Source organism: Podarcis tiliguerta (assembly GCF_965153285.1).
Source record: "Podarcis tiliguerta genome assembly, chromosome: 13".
Classification (NCBI taxonomy): domain Eukaryota; kingdom Metazoa; phylum Chordata; class Lepidosauria; order Squamata; family Lacertidae; genus Podarcis; species Podarcis tiliguerta.
This window is the reverse complement of record NC_139546.1, coordinates 37,508,524-37,530,749: the sequence shown is the minus strand read 5'-3', so window position 1 is coordinate 37,530,749 and position 22,226 is coordinate 37,508,524. Positions and strand designations below refer to the sequence as shown.

Below are 22,226 nucleotides of genomic sequence, written 5' to 3'. Positions count from 1 at the left end.
AACCACACTCCAAAAAATTAAACCAAAGTAAAACTTCTTTATTGATATATTTTGATACGGCAACACACAAAAATAAATCTCTGCAAAAAACACACAACAAATTGATGCAAACAGCAATTGAACATATAGTGAACACTACACAGGGTTATCCAAAGGGTGAATGGAGGAGAGACAAATAGGGAAAATGGCAGACGGCCTCTTGCACAGCTCTTTCTGTTTGTTTCATTGGGGCTTGTGCGGGCAAACACTGCCGCAGATTATGACCTGCAGCAGAAATCTAAACTGGATCAAAACAAGGATGATTGCCATGTTTTCTCCATCAATGAACTTTGGAACCTGTAATTCTGTGAGGATTTTAAAGCATCTATCTTGTGGTGCCCTAACACTGGCTTTCAGAAAACCAGTAAAAAACTTTTGGAGATTCTTTGGTTTGGTTTCCCTAAGTGCCTATTCACAAAAGTATCATTAACTATTTTGTACTAATAAGTCCGAGATGATTACCACATGTTATCTCAGCCAAAACAACAGTGTGGCTTCTTTCATCTTAGGCAAACAAATTTTGTATGTGGCATAAGCATTCGTGGATTAGAAGCCACTTCCATCAGATAAAGAAGATTCAAGTTCACAAAAGCTTGTGCCGCTATTAATCCATTTGTCTCTAAAGTGCCCTAAGCCTCTTTGTTGCTTTTGCTGCTGCACACTAATGTATCTACCTCTCAGGAAATTGTTGCCTCTCACTCCAAGGGAGTCAGAAACCTCAACTCCTGGGTAAATAAATCACGGAGAACCCAGGTCCCACCCACTCCAACGCCTTGATAATTGGTCCAAAAGAATGACCGAAGCATATTAAGAGGCAACAATCTGTAATAATGGGTCCTGAAAACCCACTTAACTGTAATGGTTATCCAGAAATAAATATTGCCCATTACTCCAGCTACACTCCTCCCATTTGTGGTCTACTTTAAATTATGAATATCTATACTCCGCTCACCCTGCAACAGATCTTGGAGAATTGGCTAATAAAGGTTCATTCACTGGTTGCTTGAAAAGATGTACTTTTGATATGATACAAAGCAGTAAGCTGTCTGGTTGGAAAGATTTGGGATGATACCTGAATTAAATGAGAAGAGTGTCCACATGAACCTACATGCCCACTGGCCTGGATAGATTTAAATAATAGGGTTGCGATATCTGGTTAGCCTATTCGCGCTTCTGCGTTAAAAGTCCCCTGCAAACTGGTTTTGGTAATAGGGCTCGTCGCCCACAGCTATTTTCGAAGTTGTGGACAATTGCAGCGAATTTGACGTCGTCAATTTACCCCCTTTCTGAAAATGGCAACCAAGACTTTCTGCTACAAATAGAAGGCTGTTGTTTCTCCAGCACAACCTCCCTCCTCTTTGTAGCCCTGGATTTTCCATCTGTCCAACCACACCAAGGTGTTTTCTGCACAGCTGCGAAAAAGTAACAGTTCAAACCCCTTGTCTTCTAGAAGGGAAAAGAGGTTTGGTGAGACTAAGGCAAAGGTGGCTGGGAAACCAGGACACCTGGTTTAAGATCACTGTCTCTACCTTGCAGATACCATACAAACAGGAAAAAGGATGTGGTCGGAAACAATGATGGTGCAAGCGTTTCTCTCCTGGGCTCCTCCGCCCTTCCACCAGCTCCAAACGGACCGGGAACAGGGCCAATGGAGTGTCCTAATCTACTGGAAGGGGAGGTAGAAAGGGGCATAAGAGGTGTGTTCTCCGTTGGTCGTTTAGGAAGAGGCTATTCCTGGTTAGCTGGGGGTGGAGGGAACATGATCTCCTGAGAGGACTGCATGGTGGATTCTGGGAGTTTACCATTTGCTTGCCCAGAAGGCTCTGGGCTGGAGCCTCCTCCAGCATCTCCACAAAGCAGTTTCTGGTTCTCCCCGCTCTCTCCTTTCTCGCCTATTTCCTCCATGGCTACCGAAGGCACCCTTGACTGACGCTTGCCGGAGAACGTGATGAGTGTGTTGCGCTTGGTCTCCTCTTCCTTTGCAGGCACTGCCCCTTGCTCGACATCCCGATCCAAGGCCGAGTCGTCTGGCAGCGCCACCTGCCCTGCCCACCCCTCGTTGAAGCTGGTTGAGCCAGAGCGGCGCCTTCGCCTGCAAAGGAGGATGGCAATCAAGAGGATCAGGAACAGAAGGGCACAGAGGACAGCGGCCACAATTATTCCAGTCTGGCTCTTCTCAGGACTTGCTCTTGGGCCAAGGACAGGGCTTGTTGTTTGGGGGACAGCTGTTGTGGTTGAGGGCCACTGAGCAGGCCAATGGGTGCGGTTGTCCATTGTTTTGGTGTCATCTACCACATCTTGTTCTGGCTTCGGACTTGGCTGTGCTTCACCCTTGGTAGTCTGTTTTGAATTTGACCTTGGTTTGATGCCAGATATACCGGTACTCCCAACGGTAGTCTCGAGAGGGGCTGTTGTTGTATTGAGAGGGTTTGCCACGCCACTGGTTGTGCCAGTTTTCTGTCCCACAACAGCTGCTTCTGTGGTAGGTCTGGTCGCAAATTTTTGTCCCACAACAGCTGCTTCTGTGGTAGGTCTGGTCGCAAATTTTTGTCCCACAACAGCTGTTTCTGTGGTAAGGCTGATCGCAGGGCCGGTAGAGGGATGGAGGCCTGATGTATTGTTGGTGGTAGTTCCATCTTCATCTGTGCTGCTATCTTGGAGAATAATCTCTGTAGTGGCTGTTTTTAGAGACGGTTTTTTAGCTGCAGCAGTGGACTGAGACAAGGGGAGAGCTGAAGGCTTGGCTGGAGAGGGTGAGGTTGCAAGCTCTGTGCCCACCCTTTCAGTTGTGAAAGTTGTCGTGGGGGGAAAGATGGTGGTCCCCACAGGCGGTGTGTCTGAAGTAGCAAAAACTTGCCCATCAACATGTGCAGCCACGGTCAAAAGAATAAGGACGCCAAAGGGCATGCCGTAGCCAATTATTTGCCTGAGAAGGGATCGCGTTTCCATGGTGGCAGAACTCCAGAGGGCAGGGCCTGCTTGGCTAGTGATATGTAGTGGAGCAACACGGAACAGCAACCTGAGAACAAAATGTGAAAAGTTTTTTAAAAACATTTTTCCCCCTGGAAGATTGTACTGAAAAGAGAGAGGAGTAAGAGAATATCTAAACACCTGGGTTTTTAAAATTAGGGACCCGTGAATTCTTCTGATGGGTTGGGGACTTCGTGCTCAGATCATGTGGAGCTACACATCATGGATGTCTCCTAGGCCATTGTGTCTTGTTTGGCTCAGGACACCCCACAGCAAAATTCCTTTCCAGCGTTTAACAAGGTCTGGAGCTGACCGCACCCTGTCTCTAGTCTTGCAAACTAGTTTTATTTGGTGAATTGATTTGTATTGCTTTAATGTAAAAGCTGTTCACTAGTAACATAAAAGGAAGCTGTCTTATACAGAGTCAAACCACTTGGTCTATCTAACTCAGTGCTGTCCCCACTCACTGGTAATGGCTCTTCAGGATTTCGGACAGGGATCTTTTCCCCAGCCCTGGGGATTAAACCCGGGACATTCTGCACTCAAAGCAGATGCTCTAACCACTGTGCTATCAACCTTCCCCAGCTCTTTGAAATGAACATGATATACATTGGATCAGAGTAGGGCCATCGTAAGCATATCCGGCGCCGTGTGCAAAGATCCCTCTGCCGTCCCCGTCCCCCAGCAACTCCAAAACAAGGGAGGGGGCAGTGGAAAATGTCCTCTGCCTCCCCCACCACCCCGATCCCTGGCGTGGTGGTGGCGATCAAGCAGGAAAACGTGCTGGCGGACATGTTCTCTGGTGTCAGGCAGCCTGGGAAGGCTGCGCACCGCCATTCGCCAGGAAGCAGGAGGAGGACAGCGTGCCGGGAGCAGGGCCATCTTTAGCAGATGCAGAGGCTTGGGAGGGAAGCTGTGTGTGCAGCTCCCATCCTAAGCCTCTGTGGGGATCGCTCTCCTCCTGCGGAGGCTTGGGAAGGAAGCTGCATGCCCGCCAACCATATAGTTGGCGGGGCGCAGCTGGCGGGTGTGCAGGGAAAGGGGAGGCTGCTGGTAAAGCCGCGCAGCTCCCCCACTCACCAGGGCACCCCTGAGAGGCCAGCGCCCTGGCACAACGAACCACTAAGTCCAATGAGAAAGATGGCTCTGGATAAGAGAGGAAAATATAGATAGCTAGAAAGAAAGAAAGAGAGTTGTATGCAAATCTAGAAGGACAGAAGCATATGATGAATAAAAGGATGTATTTGTGGGATCCTCAGTCCCATATAACCAACGTGCTTAACTCTAATTAATGCATGGAGGGGTTAAGACCATAGAGTAAGCTGTCCTGCCAGGCTTAGGTCAATCACTCTCTCTTACCTTGGGAGAAAGGGTTATGAAGCCTTCGTTCTTCCCATTACACCATTTGCACTCTTGCAAGTAAGGAGGCTAAGCTGGTTGCTCCAGCTTAGCTTCATGGCTTTCTGCATGGTTTCTAGGCAAATAACCATTCACCACTTTAGAACTTTAGTTTTACTGCCTGTCTTTTTCTGACTGCTATATGGGAAAGCACATGAACCTGATCTTTGAAGATTTTGTACGCAAACCATTTTTAACTTGCCATACATGTAGTCTCTTTCTATGCTAAGGGAAGAGGAGGACTTAGGAAGCATCTTAGAAGGGGATATTTTAAAGATCCAACAGCCTATATTTCCACACTTTGCTGTGTATTTTTAAAAATTTTTAATCTCTGCTTGGGTTCTCTTACCAAAGAGTACTTGTGCCAAACATGGATCTTGGCATCTGTGAATTCTCTTTTAAACCAGACAACAAATTAAGCAGCAGTATTTCCAAGTGGGGTGCGTGAGAACTTTAAAAAAATGGGGCTCCAATCAAGAGGAATTCCTAAGGAATATGGTGGACAGGAGCACTCACTATTTTGTGCCTGGGGATTGGTTGAGGGCAGAACTGCCTACAACCGTTCTAGGAAGGGTTACCACAAGGAGTGGCACTTCCTACCAGGCAGACACAGTTCTCACGTCTGAAATCCACATACATCTGCAGGAGGGCAGCAACTGATGCATCACCGGAAAAGGAGGAAATGCATCACTCAAAAAAAGTTAACAAATGATGGCACATATAATTTATAGGCATAGCTGAAAAATTAGAATGATGGGGAGGGGCTGAGAAAAGAAATGTTAATTGTGTGTTTCATGCTATATGGCCAGTTAAGCAGTTACGGTAGGTGGCGAAACACTGCCCAGTGTCGACAGGTGGGCAGGACAGCCCATTTGTCAATCATGTGACATCACTGGGGTTTCATGTGACTGACAGGCAGGTTGTTCCTCCCACCTCTTGTGTGAGGTTCCCAAGCACCTGACAGCCAGCTTGACTGTTGGTGCTTGACCATTTGCTTATTTTTTTTTAATAAATTTTATTGAGTTTTCAGTTTATTACATTTTAATTATTATTTTTTACAAACTTTAAAATATCCAGTGACTTCCCTTCTTCTCCTTCCATGGTTCAGGTTACATATCACACATTCCTGCATATTTTACTATAATCATTCAAATCAATTTTCCACTTTTACAGCAATCAAATATTGTTTACTCTGTTGAATGCTGCCAGTGTTTTCAGCTGAGTACAATTATTTTCCATATATTCAATAAATATGTTCCACTCTTCTTTAAATATATGTTCTTCTTGCTCTCTTATTTTGTGCGTTAAGCCTGCAAGTTCTAAACATCCTCTCTACATGGGACCTCACTCACTTTCCATTCTTGGGCTAACAGAACACGGGCCGCTGTTGTTGCATACATAAATAAACTTCTGGCACCTGGGAAATTCTGTCTGGGTTATTCCCAACAAAAAGGACTCTGGTTTTGGGGGGAAGGTAAATTTAAACATTTTTTTCAACTCATTATAAATCATTTCCCAATATTCTTTTACCTTTCTGCATGTCCACCACATATGAAAAAAAGCTCCTCCCATTTCTTTACATTTCCAACACGTATCTGATTCAGCTTTAGACATCTTAGCCAACCTACTCGGAACTAAATACCATCTATGAATCATTTTCAAATAGTTCTCTTTCAGAGAATAACGTGCGATAAATTTCAAATCTCTTTTCCAGTGTTTCTCCCAGAGGTTTAGGTCAATATTGTGTGCTATATCTATTGCCCAGTGTGGAGTACTTGACCCTTTGGGAAGTACTGAGCAAAGGGCTGGAAAAGTGCGTCTTTCTCTCTCCCCCCCCCCCCAAATCAGCTAATAGAGGCGGAGATAGAAGCTCAGATTTTGCAGGTATCAACAAAATGGAGAGGAACTCCTTCGTACAGCCCACAAAATGCTTCCAAAACAAGGCACAGGAGCACATCTTGCTTCAGGCAAAAGAACAAGCAGGACTTTCCTTTAAGCTCCCAGTAGGTCCTGTGAAGCCACATCTGGGCATGGTTTGGGGGGAAACAGCTCTCATGGGCCAAACTGGGACCTCTGGCAGGTCAGGTTTGGCCCATGGGCTGGTGGTTCCCCACCCCTGATTGAAGGGATCTCTTTTAAGACTATTAGGGTTCAGGGTCTAGAATTAGCTCACAGTGCCACTTGGATGGGACACATCTTCCTACAGAGGAGCCATTCAAACAAAGGGCTGCTGTCCTCTGTAAAGTAGGAGACAGGACCAGTTTATTTCTGCAGCCTTCTCAAGTCTTACCCCACAAATCAAATTGAGCGAGGAGGAACTGAAAGAGACAGGAAAGGGCGGGGAGCAAGGCTGATGAGGTTTTTTGGGGGAAGGAAGCAGGGATCGGAAGAGGAAGGTGTGGAACGAGCCGATAGCTGAGAAAGACAAGTGAGGAAGACCACATACGAACAGGTTTCCATGCTCCAGATTTCCCTTGTGGTTTTAATTTGAATGCATTACAGACACGAGCATTTTTTTTACATTTCAGAAGCTTCCAATCTTTGTTAGAAGCCGCCCAGAGTGGCTAGGGATACCCAGCCAGATGGGCAGGGTACAAATATTATTATTATTATTATTATTATTATTATTATTATTATTATTATTATTATTATTCAGATTGCATGAGTGATGGCTCAGAGCTCAGCGGCAGAGCCCGTGCATTGAGTACTAAAGATCCCAGGAGCTGCAATGTAAGATGAGCCCTATCAGACCAGGCTGTTCGGGACCTAGAAGAGTCTAGAATGGAGTTGCCATCTTTGGAATCTCATCTGTGCTTATGCATTTTTCAGAGTTATATCACGCCTGAGCTCTTTTGTGGCAATAGCCTGCTGTATCAGACCAGTGGCCCATCTAATCCAGCATCTGTTCTCACACGCAGCCAGAGTGCAACCCTCCTGTGGTTTCCAGGAACTGGTATCCTGCAGTATTACTGCCTCCAGCAGCGGAGGCAGAACAGAGTCACCACCATAGCTAGTCATTGATAGCCTTGCCTCCATGAAAAGGTCTCATTTTCTTTTACAGCCATCCAGACTGGTGGACATCCAAGCCGCGGCCTAGCCAGTGAGGCTGCCCAACTCAATGGTTCGGAGGGACAAAATCTCCCCACCCAGCAAGGCCACACCCAGGATTTTCCACTCAGGAAGAATAACACATTTTGCTGACGGAAGTGGCCTGTAGTGCGAGCGGCAGAGCTAACCGCTCACAACGCCACCTTGCCACGGGCGAGCTAGGGGGCAGGTGGAACCATTCAATTCTGTCCTCATTTAAAGGCGAGCCTTTCACTTTCCGAAACAATACATGAACCAAAACGTAGCCGTCCTTTGTAGTTCGCCAATTTTGCAGCACGGTTCTCCAGCCGAGTCACGCGTACAGAAATGCAGCAAAGTGTGCACACAAAAAATGCACATGTGGGTGGAAATATTGTACAAAAATGCATTCTACTAGGGGAAATTGCTTTGCAAAAATGTGTAGACTCGGCACAACTGCATACAAAAATAAAAATATGTATATTAGGAGAAATTAGCACTGAAATTTTCACCTAGACTCTTTTTTAAAAATTGTCAGTTGATGTGGAAAAGTGAAGAGTTGAAGATATGAGAAATGGAGATAAACTGAAAATGGGCAGATATACCCATCATTCCTTCCCGATCCGGTGGGTGTTGTCAGAGGCAGATTTGGCCACACTGGGCGCTGAGTATAGGAAGCGGTGTAGGTGTGATATAGCAAATAGATCAGAATGGAAGACTGTCAAATTTTGGCCCTGCAAAGGATGCCACTGAAATTTGAAAGAGCAAAGTCCGCTCTTGGTGTGGTCCAAAGGCACATGAGTCTACTCCCTTATGGATGCAAAGAAGGCTCAATGCTGATCAGTGCCTGGATGGGAGACCAGCTGAGGACTTACATGTACACTGCCTTGAGTTCCATAATAAGAGAAAGGCAGGATACCATTGTAAGAAGGACGGTAGGAATCAACCCAAAACCTGCTGAAATCCCATGCTGCCTTGATGCTGAGGAAGAGAGCAAGCAAATGGCCCAGTCCTCATGCCCGCCCAGAGGGAGAGGCTAGCAGAGACTGCAACTCCTTCAGCTCACTTGTCACATTTTCCTCCCTCAGTGAAGGTTAGCAAAAGGTGGTGGCAGCCAGGGCTGGCGGTTAGTCCCCTGGTCAGGAATGGGCCATGACACCTGCCCAGCCATACCATACCCTCCAAGACCTTGAAGCCAAAATCCAGAACGCCATCTTCCTGGGCTGTATTTTCCCATTTTTTATCATGAGAACATCATGGCCATTGTTCCCCCCCATCCAAAAAAAGAATGGGCAAGGCACCCAAAAATAAGTGCTTGGGGATACCATGTGAGATCACACCCAAAAGAAAGCACTTTTCCGGGGGCGGGGGGATTGCGCCGCAAAATCAGGCAAGATCACAGCAACCCAAATGGCCACTGTTCTCTCGCGATAAAAAAAAAAGGATGCCCCATTTTCCCCCGGGACACTTGTGGGGTATGCAATATCAACGTCTGACACCTCCACCATGCCCCAGAGCTGGGATTAGGAATATGTGTGTATGTTGAATAGGAAGCTGGCAACTGGTGGTGGCCATGAGGAGATTTCTTCAGATAAAGGACCGTTTCCTCTCATGGGAACCTGGTTGCTCTTCCATATCAACAGGGAAGACCCAGAAAGCAACATCCAAGGGTGGAGTCTGGAAAGTTAAGATAGAGCACATGACATAGTATTTGAGAGAATACTTCAAGGGCAAGTGGTATGGCTAGGGAGTTGGGTGACGCAGTGGAAGCTGAAGCCCACTGAGGCCATCTTGGCCAAAGCCTGCTGTGAAACCTTAAACTGGCACTGCCCAAGGCCCTACCTGCTGCCACTTGCAGCTGAAGAATTTCCCTCATGTGCCCAGTCCAAATATCCCTGCCAACCACCTTGGCACCACAGTAATTATGGCCATTAGAGAATTACTGTAAACTCAGAGGCTCCTGATATTTTGCCACCCTCAAACGTTTCCTTCATCTTAACAAGCTGCCAGGCTCCTACAAAAGGAGACGGTCCTTTAGGTATCCTAGTCTGACGTTGAGACATTCTCTTAATGAGATAATTGTGTGGAAATGCTGCTTGTGTGCTGCAACACTGTTCTGTTGTGTACGTTTATTATATTTCTATCCTGCCTTTCAGCAGGAAACCACAATGTGTCTCATGGAAGGAACGTAAAACAAAAATGGGTCAAAGGAGGCCAATGGAAGGGGCCTCACTGTGTGCGCCCCACAAAATGGCTGACCGCTGAGAGAACCTGGGGAGAGGAGGGGCCGGGTGGCAGTTGTGTAAGGCGGGTGGATGGAAAGGGCCGCTCCCTCTTCCTGCCGCAGCCTGCTGCTTCTCTTTCTAGTGTTTCTCTCATACTGCCATAATTAAAAGAAATAGAAGCAACAAAATATAAGTAAGTAAGAAAGAAAGAAAGCTGAATGATCAGGGTTGTTCCAGCCCACGGCAGTTCTCTGCCTGAAGCATTGCCTCATCCCTGCTAGGCCCAACCCTCTAAAAAAATATTGCAGTGCCATTTGGACACCCATTTCATGTTGTCCCTTGTTGTCTCTCTACAGGGCAGGCTCCAAGTCAGGGGAAGATCCTGGTATAATATTCCTTGGAGCAGCTTATCCTCCACCCTGAGGATAAAGGATGAATATATCTGCCCATTTCAGTTTCTCTCAGTTCCTCAGTTTCCCAGTCTTAAACTAACATCTTTGCATTTCCACAGCAAATTGCAATCTGTTTTTTAAAAAATCCTCAGTTTTTTGAGTGCCAAATTCTCTCCAAAAAACCCCCCATATTTTTTAAAGGTTTTGACTATTGGGCACATTTTTTTGTGTAAGCGATTTCCTATAATGCAATGGATTTTTCTACATTATCTTTGCTAACGTATGCATTTCTGTGCCTAACACAGGGTTCCCAAATTGTGTTTTACCAGTGGATTACCAGTGGCCCATAAGCTTCATTCAGGTGGTCTGTGCCATCTCTTCAAAGGACACTTGCACTCTGAAGTCTATCAAATTCTATGGAATTTAAAGTGCAATCAAATACAGTATAACAAATAAAAGCAGCAACAAAAATGCATTTCAAAATCATGCAGCGTCTAGCACAGCGCATTGCAATTGCTACAGCAGGCAGGGGGGAAAATCATCAAGTGGTCTGCCAAGACCCTCAACAATTCATGTGGGAGGTGGAAAATTGGAGAAGCACTAACATATGCATTTTTGCACACCTTCTCGGTTTGGAGATCTACACTGCAAAATCTGGAGAGGTACAAATTCCAAAGGATATTAATTGTGCATTGGCTTGAGAAGCGTGGATTAGGAAGTTTCTCATTAGAATGCAAAAAAATCTGAATTTCTACCTCATCCCATCCCTTGAGGGACCAGAAAAGTGCTATGAGAGGCTGCCCTGAAAGAAACTTGTCCTCTTGAGTGCTTTTCCTGCAGTTTTTGGGAGGGGGATTCCCCCCATCTCACCACAATGGACCATCTTCTGTCAGTTCCTGTGTAGGAAGCTCAGACAGAAGCGTGTGCACGTTGTGTCTCCTCCACTGCGGCTCTTCTGAATCTACTGTGAGATATCGTAATTGAAGGCGGGTGTAGGGGAAACTTGAGGGCTGCACAGCACTTTCACTCATCCACGCAGCATGGAATCTGTGACTTATCACTATAGAAAAAGCGTGCTCACTGACTTTCCACATTTCGGCATGTGTTATTCATGAGCAGCGAAGAGTTTAAGAAATGCTTCCAGCATCCAGGAAGGAAAATGTGGCTGGAGACTATAAAACTATATAGCTGCCTAGATTATAAGGATGAAATCAGGACCAGGAACCTGATTTAGTCCTGTGGAGACTCCTGTGCCAACTCAAGTCATTTTGCCGCCTGAAGCTGAGCCCCAGAAGTACCACCTCCCTTCTGTTAGGGCCGGCACTTCAAAAATTCAAATTCCTGCCTTTCCCCATCTCTCTATCATGGTCCTGCCTGAAGCAGATTTCTCTATTTTGCCACTTGGTCGAGATGCTGGATTCTCTGCATATAGCAGCCTCTTTTCCACTGTTCTTCCAGCTCTTAATCCCAGCTCGGGGCAGACTACTTAGCAGACAAAGTGTTTGATTTAGAGACAGGTTCAAATCCCGCCTCGGCTAGTCGCTAACCTACCTCACAGGTTTCTGTGCAGATAAAATAGATGCCCAACAGAACTCCTTCGAGGGATGCCAGGTGGACGATACAACAAACGCACTTTAACAATGCACCTCTCGTTTCCGCAGCCGCCACCCCACCTTCCCCACAACCATTTCCCCACGATACTTTGCAATTTTGCTCTATCCCAAATGACCAATGCCCCACCATCCCGCTCCCCTCTACCTTTTGCTTAGGAAGAAGGCTTCACACAACGCTGGTCCCACCTTTTGAGGGAAGGTTCTTGTGGGGCAGGCCTCAGCTCTGCCTTCGCCTCACCAATATTCTGTTTGGCCGGGCAGGAAGGAGTGAATGAAACCGAGGAGGAGGTGGCGGTGGAGAAATACTGAAAAAGAAGAAGCAACCGTTAAATGCACACAGCGAGAGGAAGTGGCGTAGTCAGCTTGGCAATGCATCGCGGGTGCGAGAGGGGCCTGCCCACGTCGGGACATGTGGGGAGACCGAGAGGCTCTTGGAACCAAAGACCACCAAAGTTATCCACCCTCCCACACAAAACGCTAGGGCGGCCGACGTGAAGAAAGGGTGCCTCAGAGCTCATGCAGAGTGCACTTGCCTCACCAGTAGCCAAGCACGATCAGCCCCTGCTCAGCTCCGCTTCCTGCACCCACAGCGGAGGAAGGCACAACCACAGAACGGCCAAGGAAAGTAAGATGGATGGGCTGCCAGGCAAGCAGACTGGCCGTGCAAGTGGATGGTGGTTTTCATCCTGCTCAGACTAGGGCAGTAACTTTTAGTCATCTAGATATCAGTATGGCAACCACAGGCTCCCTGAAGCTGGCAAGCGCTTATCTTCTTTTGCACATCTTCCCCTTACTGCTGTGGGACTGGGTGGGGTATGTGTGTGGGTGTGTGACTTCTCTAAGTCTTCCTCTAGAACATCCAGACTTGAGAATATCTCGGTGGTTCCACTTCCACCATCTTTGGGCAACCACAGTGGAGAGGGGCAGTGTGGTGTAGGGGTTAGAGCATCAGACTAGCTGATGGGAGTTGGAGTCCAACAGCATTGGGAGAAGCACAGCATCCCCATCCCCGTTTTAAATGGTTGGCCCAAGTGCTACAAGCCCATTTCAAGCAGCAAACCGTTTTTGTTACCTCCACAGTCTCTGTACCCACCAGTGTTGTGGCGGATGTATGCAAATCTTGTGTGTTGTGCCTGTAGGACTACCAGACTAACCTTGTCTTCTAAGAAGGAAAGTGCATTGCACTCTAGGGAGTTTACTCCCAGATAAGTGGAATTAAGTTTGTAATTAGACTGGGTCCCTTTCTGGCCTGGCCCATGTCTGCAGCCTGGTTCTAGTTTGTCTAATACAGTGGTACCTTGGTTTTTGAACAGCTTAGTTAAAGAAGAACTTGGAACCCAAACACTGCAAAACCGGAAGCAGGTGTTCTGGTTTCCGAACTTTTTTTTGGAAGCCAAATGTGCTCTGTTTTGTGTCCCCCTGTGTGTTTCCTGTTGCGCTGCTACTTTGCGTCCCCTCCAATTGTAATTCAAGCCTTCCATTTCTGACTGCAGTGTTCTAAGGTGATATTTGGAGCTTATATTTGGTGCTTTTGTTTTTGCTATTTATTTTGCGTTTTTTTTATTTGAGGCTTTTTCAGTTAATTTGTTTTTGTGACTGTGTGAATCCCACTTCAGCTATTGATTGATTGATTGATTGTGTGACTGTGGAAATGGATAAAAGCCTCCCATCCAAACAATGACTATCATCGGTGCAGGTAAGAAAGAATTTTTTTAAAATTTTTTATCATCTACAATACTGTTTTATTTATTTTATAGTACAGCTGAGGAAACCAGGAAGTACAACATGTCAAAATCCTTTGAACAGTAAATGCAATCCCATGATTACACAGCAAACTCAAATGATCAGGAAAATCCTTCCCCAATATCCTCTACACTCCCCAAATAATATTTATTCATTTGATTGATCATAAAATATTTATATATTTGTATTTACTATCTATATATTCCACTATTCATTTAAAAAAATCAGTCATTTTCAACAATCATATAAATAATCACACACATATCAGAAATCAGCCAACTATTTTGAAAAGATGCATTCTTCATTGCCTGCATAAGCCTGGCTGAATAGAAAAGTTTTTGGCAAGCTTTCAAAAGCTGAAACAGAAGGTGCCTGCTGAATCTTTGTTGGCAGAGTATTCCCAGGACTGAGCTGATGACACTAAAGACTTGGTTTCTTCCCAAGCAACTCTTGGGAAGACAATATAAGGACAATATACTGTAAATAGATGCTTCACTTTCAGAAGTAGAATTCAAGGCTATTTTAAAATAAGCACACACTGAGCCCCTGGCCCACCTCGCCTAGTCTTGTACCCTCTGTGCAGTATGGGCTCTCCAGGGTCTTCAACACTGCACCACCATTATGTATTTGAGCTGGAAGAGGGAGCTGAACCTTGGAAAGGCCATAGCTCAGTGGCAGAGCAAACACTCTGCTTTGCCGGTTCAATTCCCAGCATGTCAAGGCTTGGAAGCACCCCTGGTGGAAACCCTAGACAAACCACTATGCTCCCCCATGGGACTCCCTGCTCAGCTACCCCTGAATTGTGGCCCAAAACATGGAGATTCAAGGAATTGGACCCAGGGCCTTGTGTGCCCAGCCCCTGAACAAACTCCCCATTCCTAGTGGCGCAGCAAGAAAACTGCTAGCACATTTGCAAAGCTAAGCAGGGCCCAGTATGGTTTCAAATTGGATGGGAGATGGTGTGTTGAGATGCATGCATCGCAGCGGGTCAGACTACATGGCCCACGGGGTCCCTTCCAATGATACAATATTAGGATGAACTGCTATGCCACTTGGGCCTCATGGTGGACCCTGTCAGCGTGGTGTGTTGGGAAGGCAAATTTAAGCCTTTTCTCCCTTGTTGCAGTCTCGGTAAAAATGCCCCCCCAATGGTTGATTCCAAATGAGATGTCTGGCTCATTTGGGGCCTCAGCAGGGGGGGCAGAGCAAAAGGTTTCTCCGGGCACCGAGATAAGCGCAAAGGGAAGCTTTTCACCTGCTGAGTTCTAGCATGGCAGCGTTTTGTTTCAGGCCGCAGGGCACGAAGAAACGAAAGTCACAGAAGGGATGCCTGTCTGGGGCAGCCTGATAAGGGCCCATGAACTGCAACGGTTGAACAACAAAAGGAGTCGATAAGGCAAGACCAACACAGGAACGGCTGGGTGGGGAAACTGCAAAGTTAGACGGGTTAATCTAGGTCTTCAAGGATGCGCTGGTGTACATACGAAACTCTTGAGGTGAGAGGAAGGTAATCGAGGAGCGCAGTCTCACCACTGTAACGTAGTCCGAGAGCTTAAAGGGCTGATCTCAGAGCGATTCTTTCAAAAAACATAGACTTTATTTCACACAAACACACACTATATTTGGGGCTTAGGTGTTTGGAAGCGGAGGAGATGTCCCAGGGCGTATTTTCAGCGTTACTACAATCCTACCACATCCCTGAGTGAGCGGACTTCATGGTTTGGGAGCCCCACGTCAACCAAGGGGGTCAGACGAGGGTCAGAAGCAGAGCAGGAGAGAGAGGACCACTGCCATGAGGATTCCAAGGCTTGCTGTCAGACCACCAGATCCAGCTGTTGCAGCTGGTCGGCAGCCAGCCCCACAGCCCCTGTTATCATGGGTTTGGGTTGAATTCCTCTGATCGGACTTAGGCTGTGCCCTCATTTCTCCTTCTCTCTTAGGCTGTCCTGGTTTTGCGCTTGGTTTTTTGCCAGGTGACCTCTCAGTGGTGCTGATGGTCACATTAGGAGGCCGTTTTGCAGCTGCAGTAAATTCTTTGGAAAGAGGCTTCATTTCTCCAGAGGTTTTGTTCTTTCCACTTTCTGTGGACGTATGAATTGTCTCCGAAGCGGCTGCATTTTGAGACGATTCGTTAGCTGCAACAGGGGGATGAGACGAAGATTTGTCTGGAGGTTGTGTGGTTGCATTCTCAGCACCATTTGTGGCCACAGCCAAAAGGATAAGGAAGCCAAAAGGCATGCTGTAGCCCATTAGCTGCCTGAGAAGAGATCTTGTTTCCATAGTGTCAGAACTCCAGAAGGCAGTGGAGCAACAAGGAACAGCAACCTGAGGACAAAACGTAAAAGAAATATCCAAGAGCTAATTGGGTTGAATTAGCAAAAATGACGACAACAATTAGAGTGCAATCTAATCAAAATCTCAAACAGGAATGGAAATGTGTAGAAGAATACATGACCAAAAGATGCTCCAACAAGAATTTATTGATATGGATAGACTGATTTCACAAAGTTAAGTTAAGCTAATCAGATATATAAGATTGAATGTTTAATTATTAAGATACAAAATTACAATCTCAATAATAAAGTTACAAAATAATAACAAGGAAGTCACGCAGGGGTGGGGGGAAGACACAGGGCAAGAAATAAGAAATGGATAAATGTTGGTACGTAATGAAATGTGAAAGTGTGAATTTACGAATATAAAGTATATGTATCATTATGTAAAGATTTCATATACGGTATGTATTGCAACATTAATAATAAATAAATAAATGGGGGAAAATAAATATCCAAGAGCATGCATTGAGAAAAGAGGGCAGCCAGCAGCTACCTCAACTCATAGGCTTTTAAATCAGAGAAGTAAAAGTTTGAAAGGGTAGTTGGCGTTTGATTCATTGGTTTGGAAAACGCAGATCTGATGCGTTTGAATTTCTACCTAATTGGTTATGAATGAATTCCTCTCCATCTCTACAGTTCAACCCCATCATCGTGTTTTTCCAGTTGCAAGGGTTTCGTTATGGGCTCTGGTGACAGAGTTTGGGTGGAGATGAGCTTTCCCTTTCATGCATCAACAAGGATGGCGATGCCTGTCTCCACCGGCTTCCAGACAGATCACTTGCCCCACGCAGCAACTGACCGAGGATCTGGACCGAGGATTTCTACAGCGCTTGGGGACACGGCCCTATTTAGGTGGTATCAAGGTGGTCCGAGGGCTTGATTCCCTGCTGTAACCTGGTCTGTGAGAATGCAGGGAAGGAGCTGCACCAGGTGCCCAGAGGGGTGAAATATTTTAAATACATATAATTAGCATTCGCAACCCGCAGCTCAACATATTAAAAGGGTGCAGGTGGTGAATCCTAGAATGTGGCCAGGCGTGCAGAATCCGGCTGAGACGCTGGACTTGCCATGTTTCAACAGGCCTTTTTCCTCATCATGTGGCAACCTTATCATTTCTAGACAGCTGTCAGATCTCCATTTTCAACTCGCAGCTGGCGCCGCCACCAGGCAAGGCCGGGCATCTGTCATTTGCGTGGCCCAGAAAGCAAACAAAAGATGGCATAGATTTATGAGGATTTTGCATGTGTAAATGTATATGTATAGCTGGTGTATGTATAGCTGCAAATTAAAACTAACATTGACTGTCGGTGACCTGTCTATCTCCTTGGCCTATTGTTCATATTATATATTAATATATTAGTTATATCCTGCCATAAAGGATAAAGTTCTGTTCTACTATTAATTCGGTTTGTTATGAATTTTTTTCATAAACAACAGAATGTATCTCTTTATGACCTAATACTATTATCAGTATTCTTCTTCTTCTATATTCCACCTTTTCTACAAGCTCAATGTGGTGTGCATGGTTTCCCACCTCGTCATTTAATCCCCACAACATCCCTGTTAGGTAGGTTAGGCTAAGAGGCAATGACTGGCCCCCACAGGTGAAAACAGGAGCCTATTTCAGCATGAGGGCAGCTGGCGAGCAGTGGGGAGAGAAAGACTGGATAACTTTATTAGCCCCATTAGATTTATCTGTGGCTGAAACATCCTTTCTGGCAGAGCTTCTGTGCTCTTGGTTGCAGTGGGTACAAGTTCCCCTCCTCTGGCATGAAGGAAGCATACTACACCTGTTGAATTTCTACCTGTCACCCAGCTGCTAAATTGCAGAAGCCCCTTGCCAGGGCTCCACAGGCTGTCCTGCGGGGAACGCAGTGCTGGTCTGAGACTTTTTGCTGCTTGAAGCTGAGTTCAAATTGTGGGCATGCATGCACATAAACACAGCTAAAAATTCAAATTAAAAATTCAGATTCCTGCCTTCCTCTATCACAGGAAAGAAAAAGACAAAAAGGTGGGACTCGGAATGGAGCAAAGCCTTACCCACTGAAAAACGCCATTCCCAACCCTGTTTCCGCCCCCACCCTTTTGAAAAGCAAAAACCATCAGGGAAGGGCAGCACTGGTAGAGACCAAGCGGGTGCATTGGGGGCCAGTGGGGGGGCTTCTTCGCCATACCTGCCAATGGTCTTGTCGAGCAGTTGCGTCCAGACTAGGCTAGCAAGGTCCCTTTCTGAGCGTCTGCACATCTGCAAGGCGACAAACATTTGTTGACGTCCTCGGCTGCTTATCTCCCCTTTGCCTGTCTCCTTATCGGCGCTGGACTGTGGGTGGCGGGAGGGCTTTATCCAGGCCCTCCTCCCAGCATCTTAACATCCAGTCCAGAGAATGGTGCCACCGTTATTCGGCAGCCACTATGGAGAGGGCATGGTGCTGGAGGAGACTCTTTTGAGAGTCCCATGGATTGCAAGAATTTCAAACCTCTCTATTCTGAAGGAAATCAGCCCTGAGTGCTCACTGGAAGGACAGATCGTGAAGCTGAGGCTCCAATACTTTGGCCACCTCATGAGAAGAGAAGTCTCCCTGGAAAAGACCCTGATGGCCACTTCATGAGAAGAGAAAAAGACCCTGATGTTGGGAAAGATGGAGGGCACAAGGAGAAGGGGACGACAGATGACGAGATGGTTGGACAGTGTTCTCAAAGCTACCAGCATGAGTTTGACCAAACTGTGGGAGGCAGTAGACGACAGGAATGCCTGGCGTGCTGTGGTCCATGGGGTCACGAAGAGTTGGACATGACTAAATGACTAAACAACAACAATGGAGAGGGCATTCTCAGGGGTGGTCCCACAGCTAGCTGCCTCCCGGCCCAACAACTCAAGGAGAAGTATGGGCTCCCCGGCGCTGTCCGAGTTAGTTGCTGCATGTACTTGGGCTCTGCTTCAGGCAGCAAAATGCCTTGGGCCTTGTCTTTGTCACCTGCTCTCTCTCTGCCCCCATCACTGTGGTTGTGGCTAAGATCTTTGTATGCTCTGGTCCATGGGGTCATGAAGAGTCGGACACGACTAAACAACAATAAACAGTTGTGTTGTGTATGATGGCACTAGACTAACCTTCATAGAGTTTTTCTCTCTGAGTGAATCTGGCAGTAGCTAGTGTAGGTGCCTTTCCTTGCATTGATGGGCTGACTGTTGCAGGAGCATTTCATGGGCCCATCACCAAAGTCATTTGGCGATATACTAACCCAGCAGCCATTGTGTGACTGGCGCCCAAGGAGACTTTCTCAAAATTCCAAATATGCCCACTGGCCCCCCAAATGTTGGCAACTTACATTGTTCAAAAGCTATTTTTCCCCACTCGCTACAGTCACTGGTTGCCCAAAAAATTGATATGACACATACATTATTATTCGAGGTAGTAGTAGTATCTTTTTCTAGAACAAAATGGTGCATGTTCCTAAATAAATAGAATTAGCATCGAGGGCAGCAGGTCCAAACCCTGTTTTACCTGTACTTGTGACTGGTGCTGTGATTCAAATGAGTTTAAAAATGCAAAAGTTATTCAATAACAGAATGCAATTCCTGATTCTAAAACTTCTAAAATCAGTTTTAAAAACCAACCGTCTAAACCAATTAAAACTTATTTAAAAACTCTGAAAAACTTCTTTGAAAGAGTAAGCAGTGTGGGCAGGGATTATTGGTGGGATTGTCCGTTTTCCTGTGACATTTGCAACCGTCTAAAAAATGGTGAGATTTAGCAGAAATTTATCCAGGTATGGGGAAAGTGTGAAGGGAAGATTTTCTCTTGCTCAATTTTGGCATGTTAGCCTGTCCTTAAATGTTGTGGGGCAAGAAAAACGAAAGAAACATGAGGAGGCGAGGTCTTTGACAACCTGAGAATGGTTTGAGTACAGCAAGAACTGAGACAAACGTAGAAGACACCACAGGACCAACCACAGGAAAGGCTGGGCATGGGAACTGCAAAGGTTTTGCGAGATAATCTGCATCTAGTGTGTTTCGAAGGATGTGATGGTGCATTTATATCTGAAAAGCCTGCTTCTTAATATAAGCAAGAAGTAGATAGTTGAGAAAAGATGCAGATAATCTAGGGTAAGATCAGGCCCTCTAGCCCAGCCAAATATCTTGAGGGCCAATGCTCAGTGCGGCTGCTTCCATAGCATATAGAGGCCACATTCACATGAGGCATTGAAATTTCTGTGGTACCAATTTAAACTGTCATGGCTTCTCCCAAAGAGTCCTGGGAGCTGTAGTTTGATAAGGCTACTAAGTGTTGTTAAGAGACCCCAATTCCCCTCCCAGAGTTACAGTCCCCAATTCCCTGTGAAAGAGATCATCTGTTAAATCGCTCTAGGGATTTTAGTCCTGTGAGAGAAACAGAGCTCTCCTAACAACTCTCAGCAGCATCCTGAACAAACTACAGCTCCCAAGATGCTTTGGGGGAAGAAGCCATTATGACTGTTTAAAGTAGCATCATAGTGCTTTCTGTGTGAATGTGGCCAGAATGTGCTTCTTGTACACATACAACCCCTTGCTCTGTTGGGGGTTCGTGTGCGTGTGGAAGTCAATGTGCCCCAGGGGGCATATTTTCAGGTCATAAGGCAATCCTCACTGATCTGGTGTCATGATTTGAGCCACCCACCCCACTTCTACAGGACAGCGGGCCCATTTTGCCAGTGAGGGTCAGAGGGGGTGAGAGAAGTGGTGCAGCTACATAATTTTAGTCCATGTGGACTGCCTCATTTGCGAAGCACACAATTATCATTTATTTTAAATCCCTCCTGCAATCCACTCACTCAAGGATGGCTTTGGATCAGAAAAATCCAGATGCAAAGCAGCCCTAACCTCCCATTAGTCGGTTCAAACAGGCAGCTTCCCACAGCTTCTTTTCTTAAAAAACAAAAACTAAGATGGAGGCACCTAACTAGGCCCTAGTCAGGAGGCCAAGTGTGCAGAAGGCCCTTGTCAGTTTCACATCTGAGGTAAAGTCATAATGCCTGCATAGAGGGAAGGGCCTTCCCCCACAGACTTGTCACTTTCAATTCCCCTGCCAGATAGGGCTCCCTTCCTCACTGGAGTGAGCATCATCTATGTTTTACACCTACTTCTATGTTCCTGACAAGTTACAGCAGAAGAAAAAAAGAAAGATGCTAAGTGTGTGCGGTTATCAGTCATGAGTACAGGTATTAACTGGAACTTGCATCTGCTGGCATATTTGTTTGAGAACAAGCACAGTTCAGAGCAGCGAACCATATTAAAACCATTGTCTCTTTTAATCGTGGTATTTAAAAGTCTGAGCGGTGCAACAAATAAAACTTCCAAATCAAATACAGCTCCGAGATTTAAAAAGTCCTAAAACATGTTATGAAAAGCCTCCCGCATAGCTGCCAACTCCCTGGGGCCTTGAGCACCCACAAAACTCCCCATGAAGGGGCTGGGCACCCACAAATTTCAGTGCCAGGGCCATGCACGCTGCATGGCACCCACGGCCCTGGCCACTCATGGGCCAGGCTGGCACTCCTGGCCTCAAGGTAAATTAAAAGCTGGACATAATGTTACACACACACACTCTATCCCCAAGTGGTGAGAGATTCCAGGGGTTGTAAGCGCTGTGTTTCTTTTTGAACAGTGAGGCACAGCAGAGACTGTGGTGTCTTTATGGTGCATGGTTTATATACACATCTACGTAACCAGAGTCTAGATGGGGCGGCTCAGAGCATCATTTTCCAAGAGGTTTCTGTTCTTCTCGCAGATGCAGCCTTGCAGCCCAGCGACAAAAAGTCATGTCCTTCTGACCCCCAACTTCTGTCAGCTTGCATCACGATGTTCCTCCCAAGCTTTCATTGCCTCTGCCTTTTCTAACACCGGCCAAGGCCCCACTCCTTTGATGTGCAAATGGCTCATTCTCCCCAGGAAATTAGGCTGACTCTAGTCTAGAACCTTTCAACACATACTGATTTCCTAGGATTAAGGAGAACCTAATGCACAGGACACAGGTGGTGCTGTGGGTTAAACCACAGAGCCTAGGGCTTGCCAATCAGGTTGGCGGTTCAAATCCCCACGATAGGGTGAGCTCCCGTTGCTCAGTCCCTGCTCCTGCCAACCTAGCAGTTCAAAAGCACATCAAAGTACAAGTAGATAAATAGGTACTGCTCCGGCAGGAAGGTAAACAGGGTTTCTGTGCGCTGCACTGGTTCGCCAGAAGCGGCTTAGTCATGCTGGCCACATGACCCAGAAGCTGTACGCTGGCTCCCTCGGCCAATAAAGTGAGATGAGCACCGCAACCCCAGAGTCGTCCGCGACTGGACCTAACGGTCAGGGGTCCCTTTACCTTTACCTAATGCATAGTTTAGGAAGTTTGTGCAGCATTAGGTTCCACACATGCTAATTACCCGTATTTTTCGCTCTATAAGACGCACAAGACCACAAGA

The 22,226-nt window shown here is 46.3% G+C and overlaps 1 protein-coding gene and 1 long non-coding RNA gene across 2 annotated transcripts; both read right to left on the bottom strand.

Moving 5' to 3' along the window:
* Positions 1-17: 17 nt before the first annotated feature.
* Positions 18-12,992, bottom strand: SPN (sialophorin). Its single transcript, XM_083409762.1, has 3 exons — positions 12,858-12,992; positions 11,890-12,008; positions 18-3,058 (listed from the first exon to the last, which is right to left on the bottom strand). Exon 3 carries the CDS (start codon positions 2,986-2,988, stop codon positions 1,768-1,770), a length of 1,221 nt encoding a protein of 406 aa, XP_083265888.1. The 5' UTR covers positions 2,989-3,058; positions 11,890-12,008; positions 12,858-12,992; the 3' UTR covers positions 18-1,767.
* A 2,916-nt stretch (positions 12,993-15,908) lies between these two features.
* On the bottom strand, positions 15,909-18,220 carry LOC310662752. Its single transcript, XR_014504305.1, has 2 exons — positions 17,957-18,220; positions 15,909-16,963 (listed from the first exon to the last, which is right to left on the bottom strand). It is a non-coding gene; the product is annotated as an uncharacterized lncRNA (long non-coding RNA).
* Positions 18,221-22,226: the final 4,006 nt, after the last annotated feature.

Bases quoted from the DNA above. Each gene is read 5' to 3' on its own strand.
- SPN (XM_083409762.1), bottom strand. From the start codon at position 2,988: ATGGAAACGCGATCCCTTCTCAGGCAAATAATTGGCTACGGCATGCCC.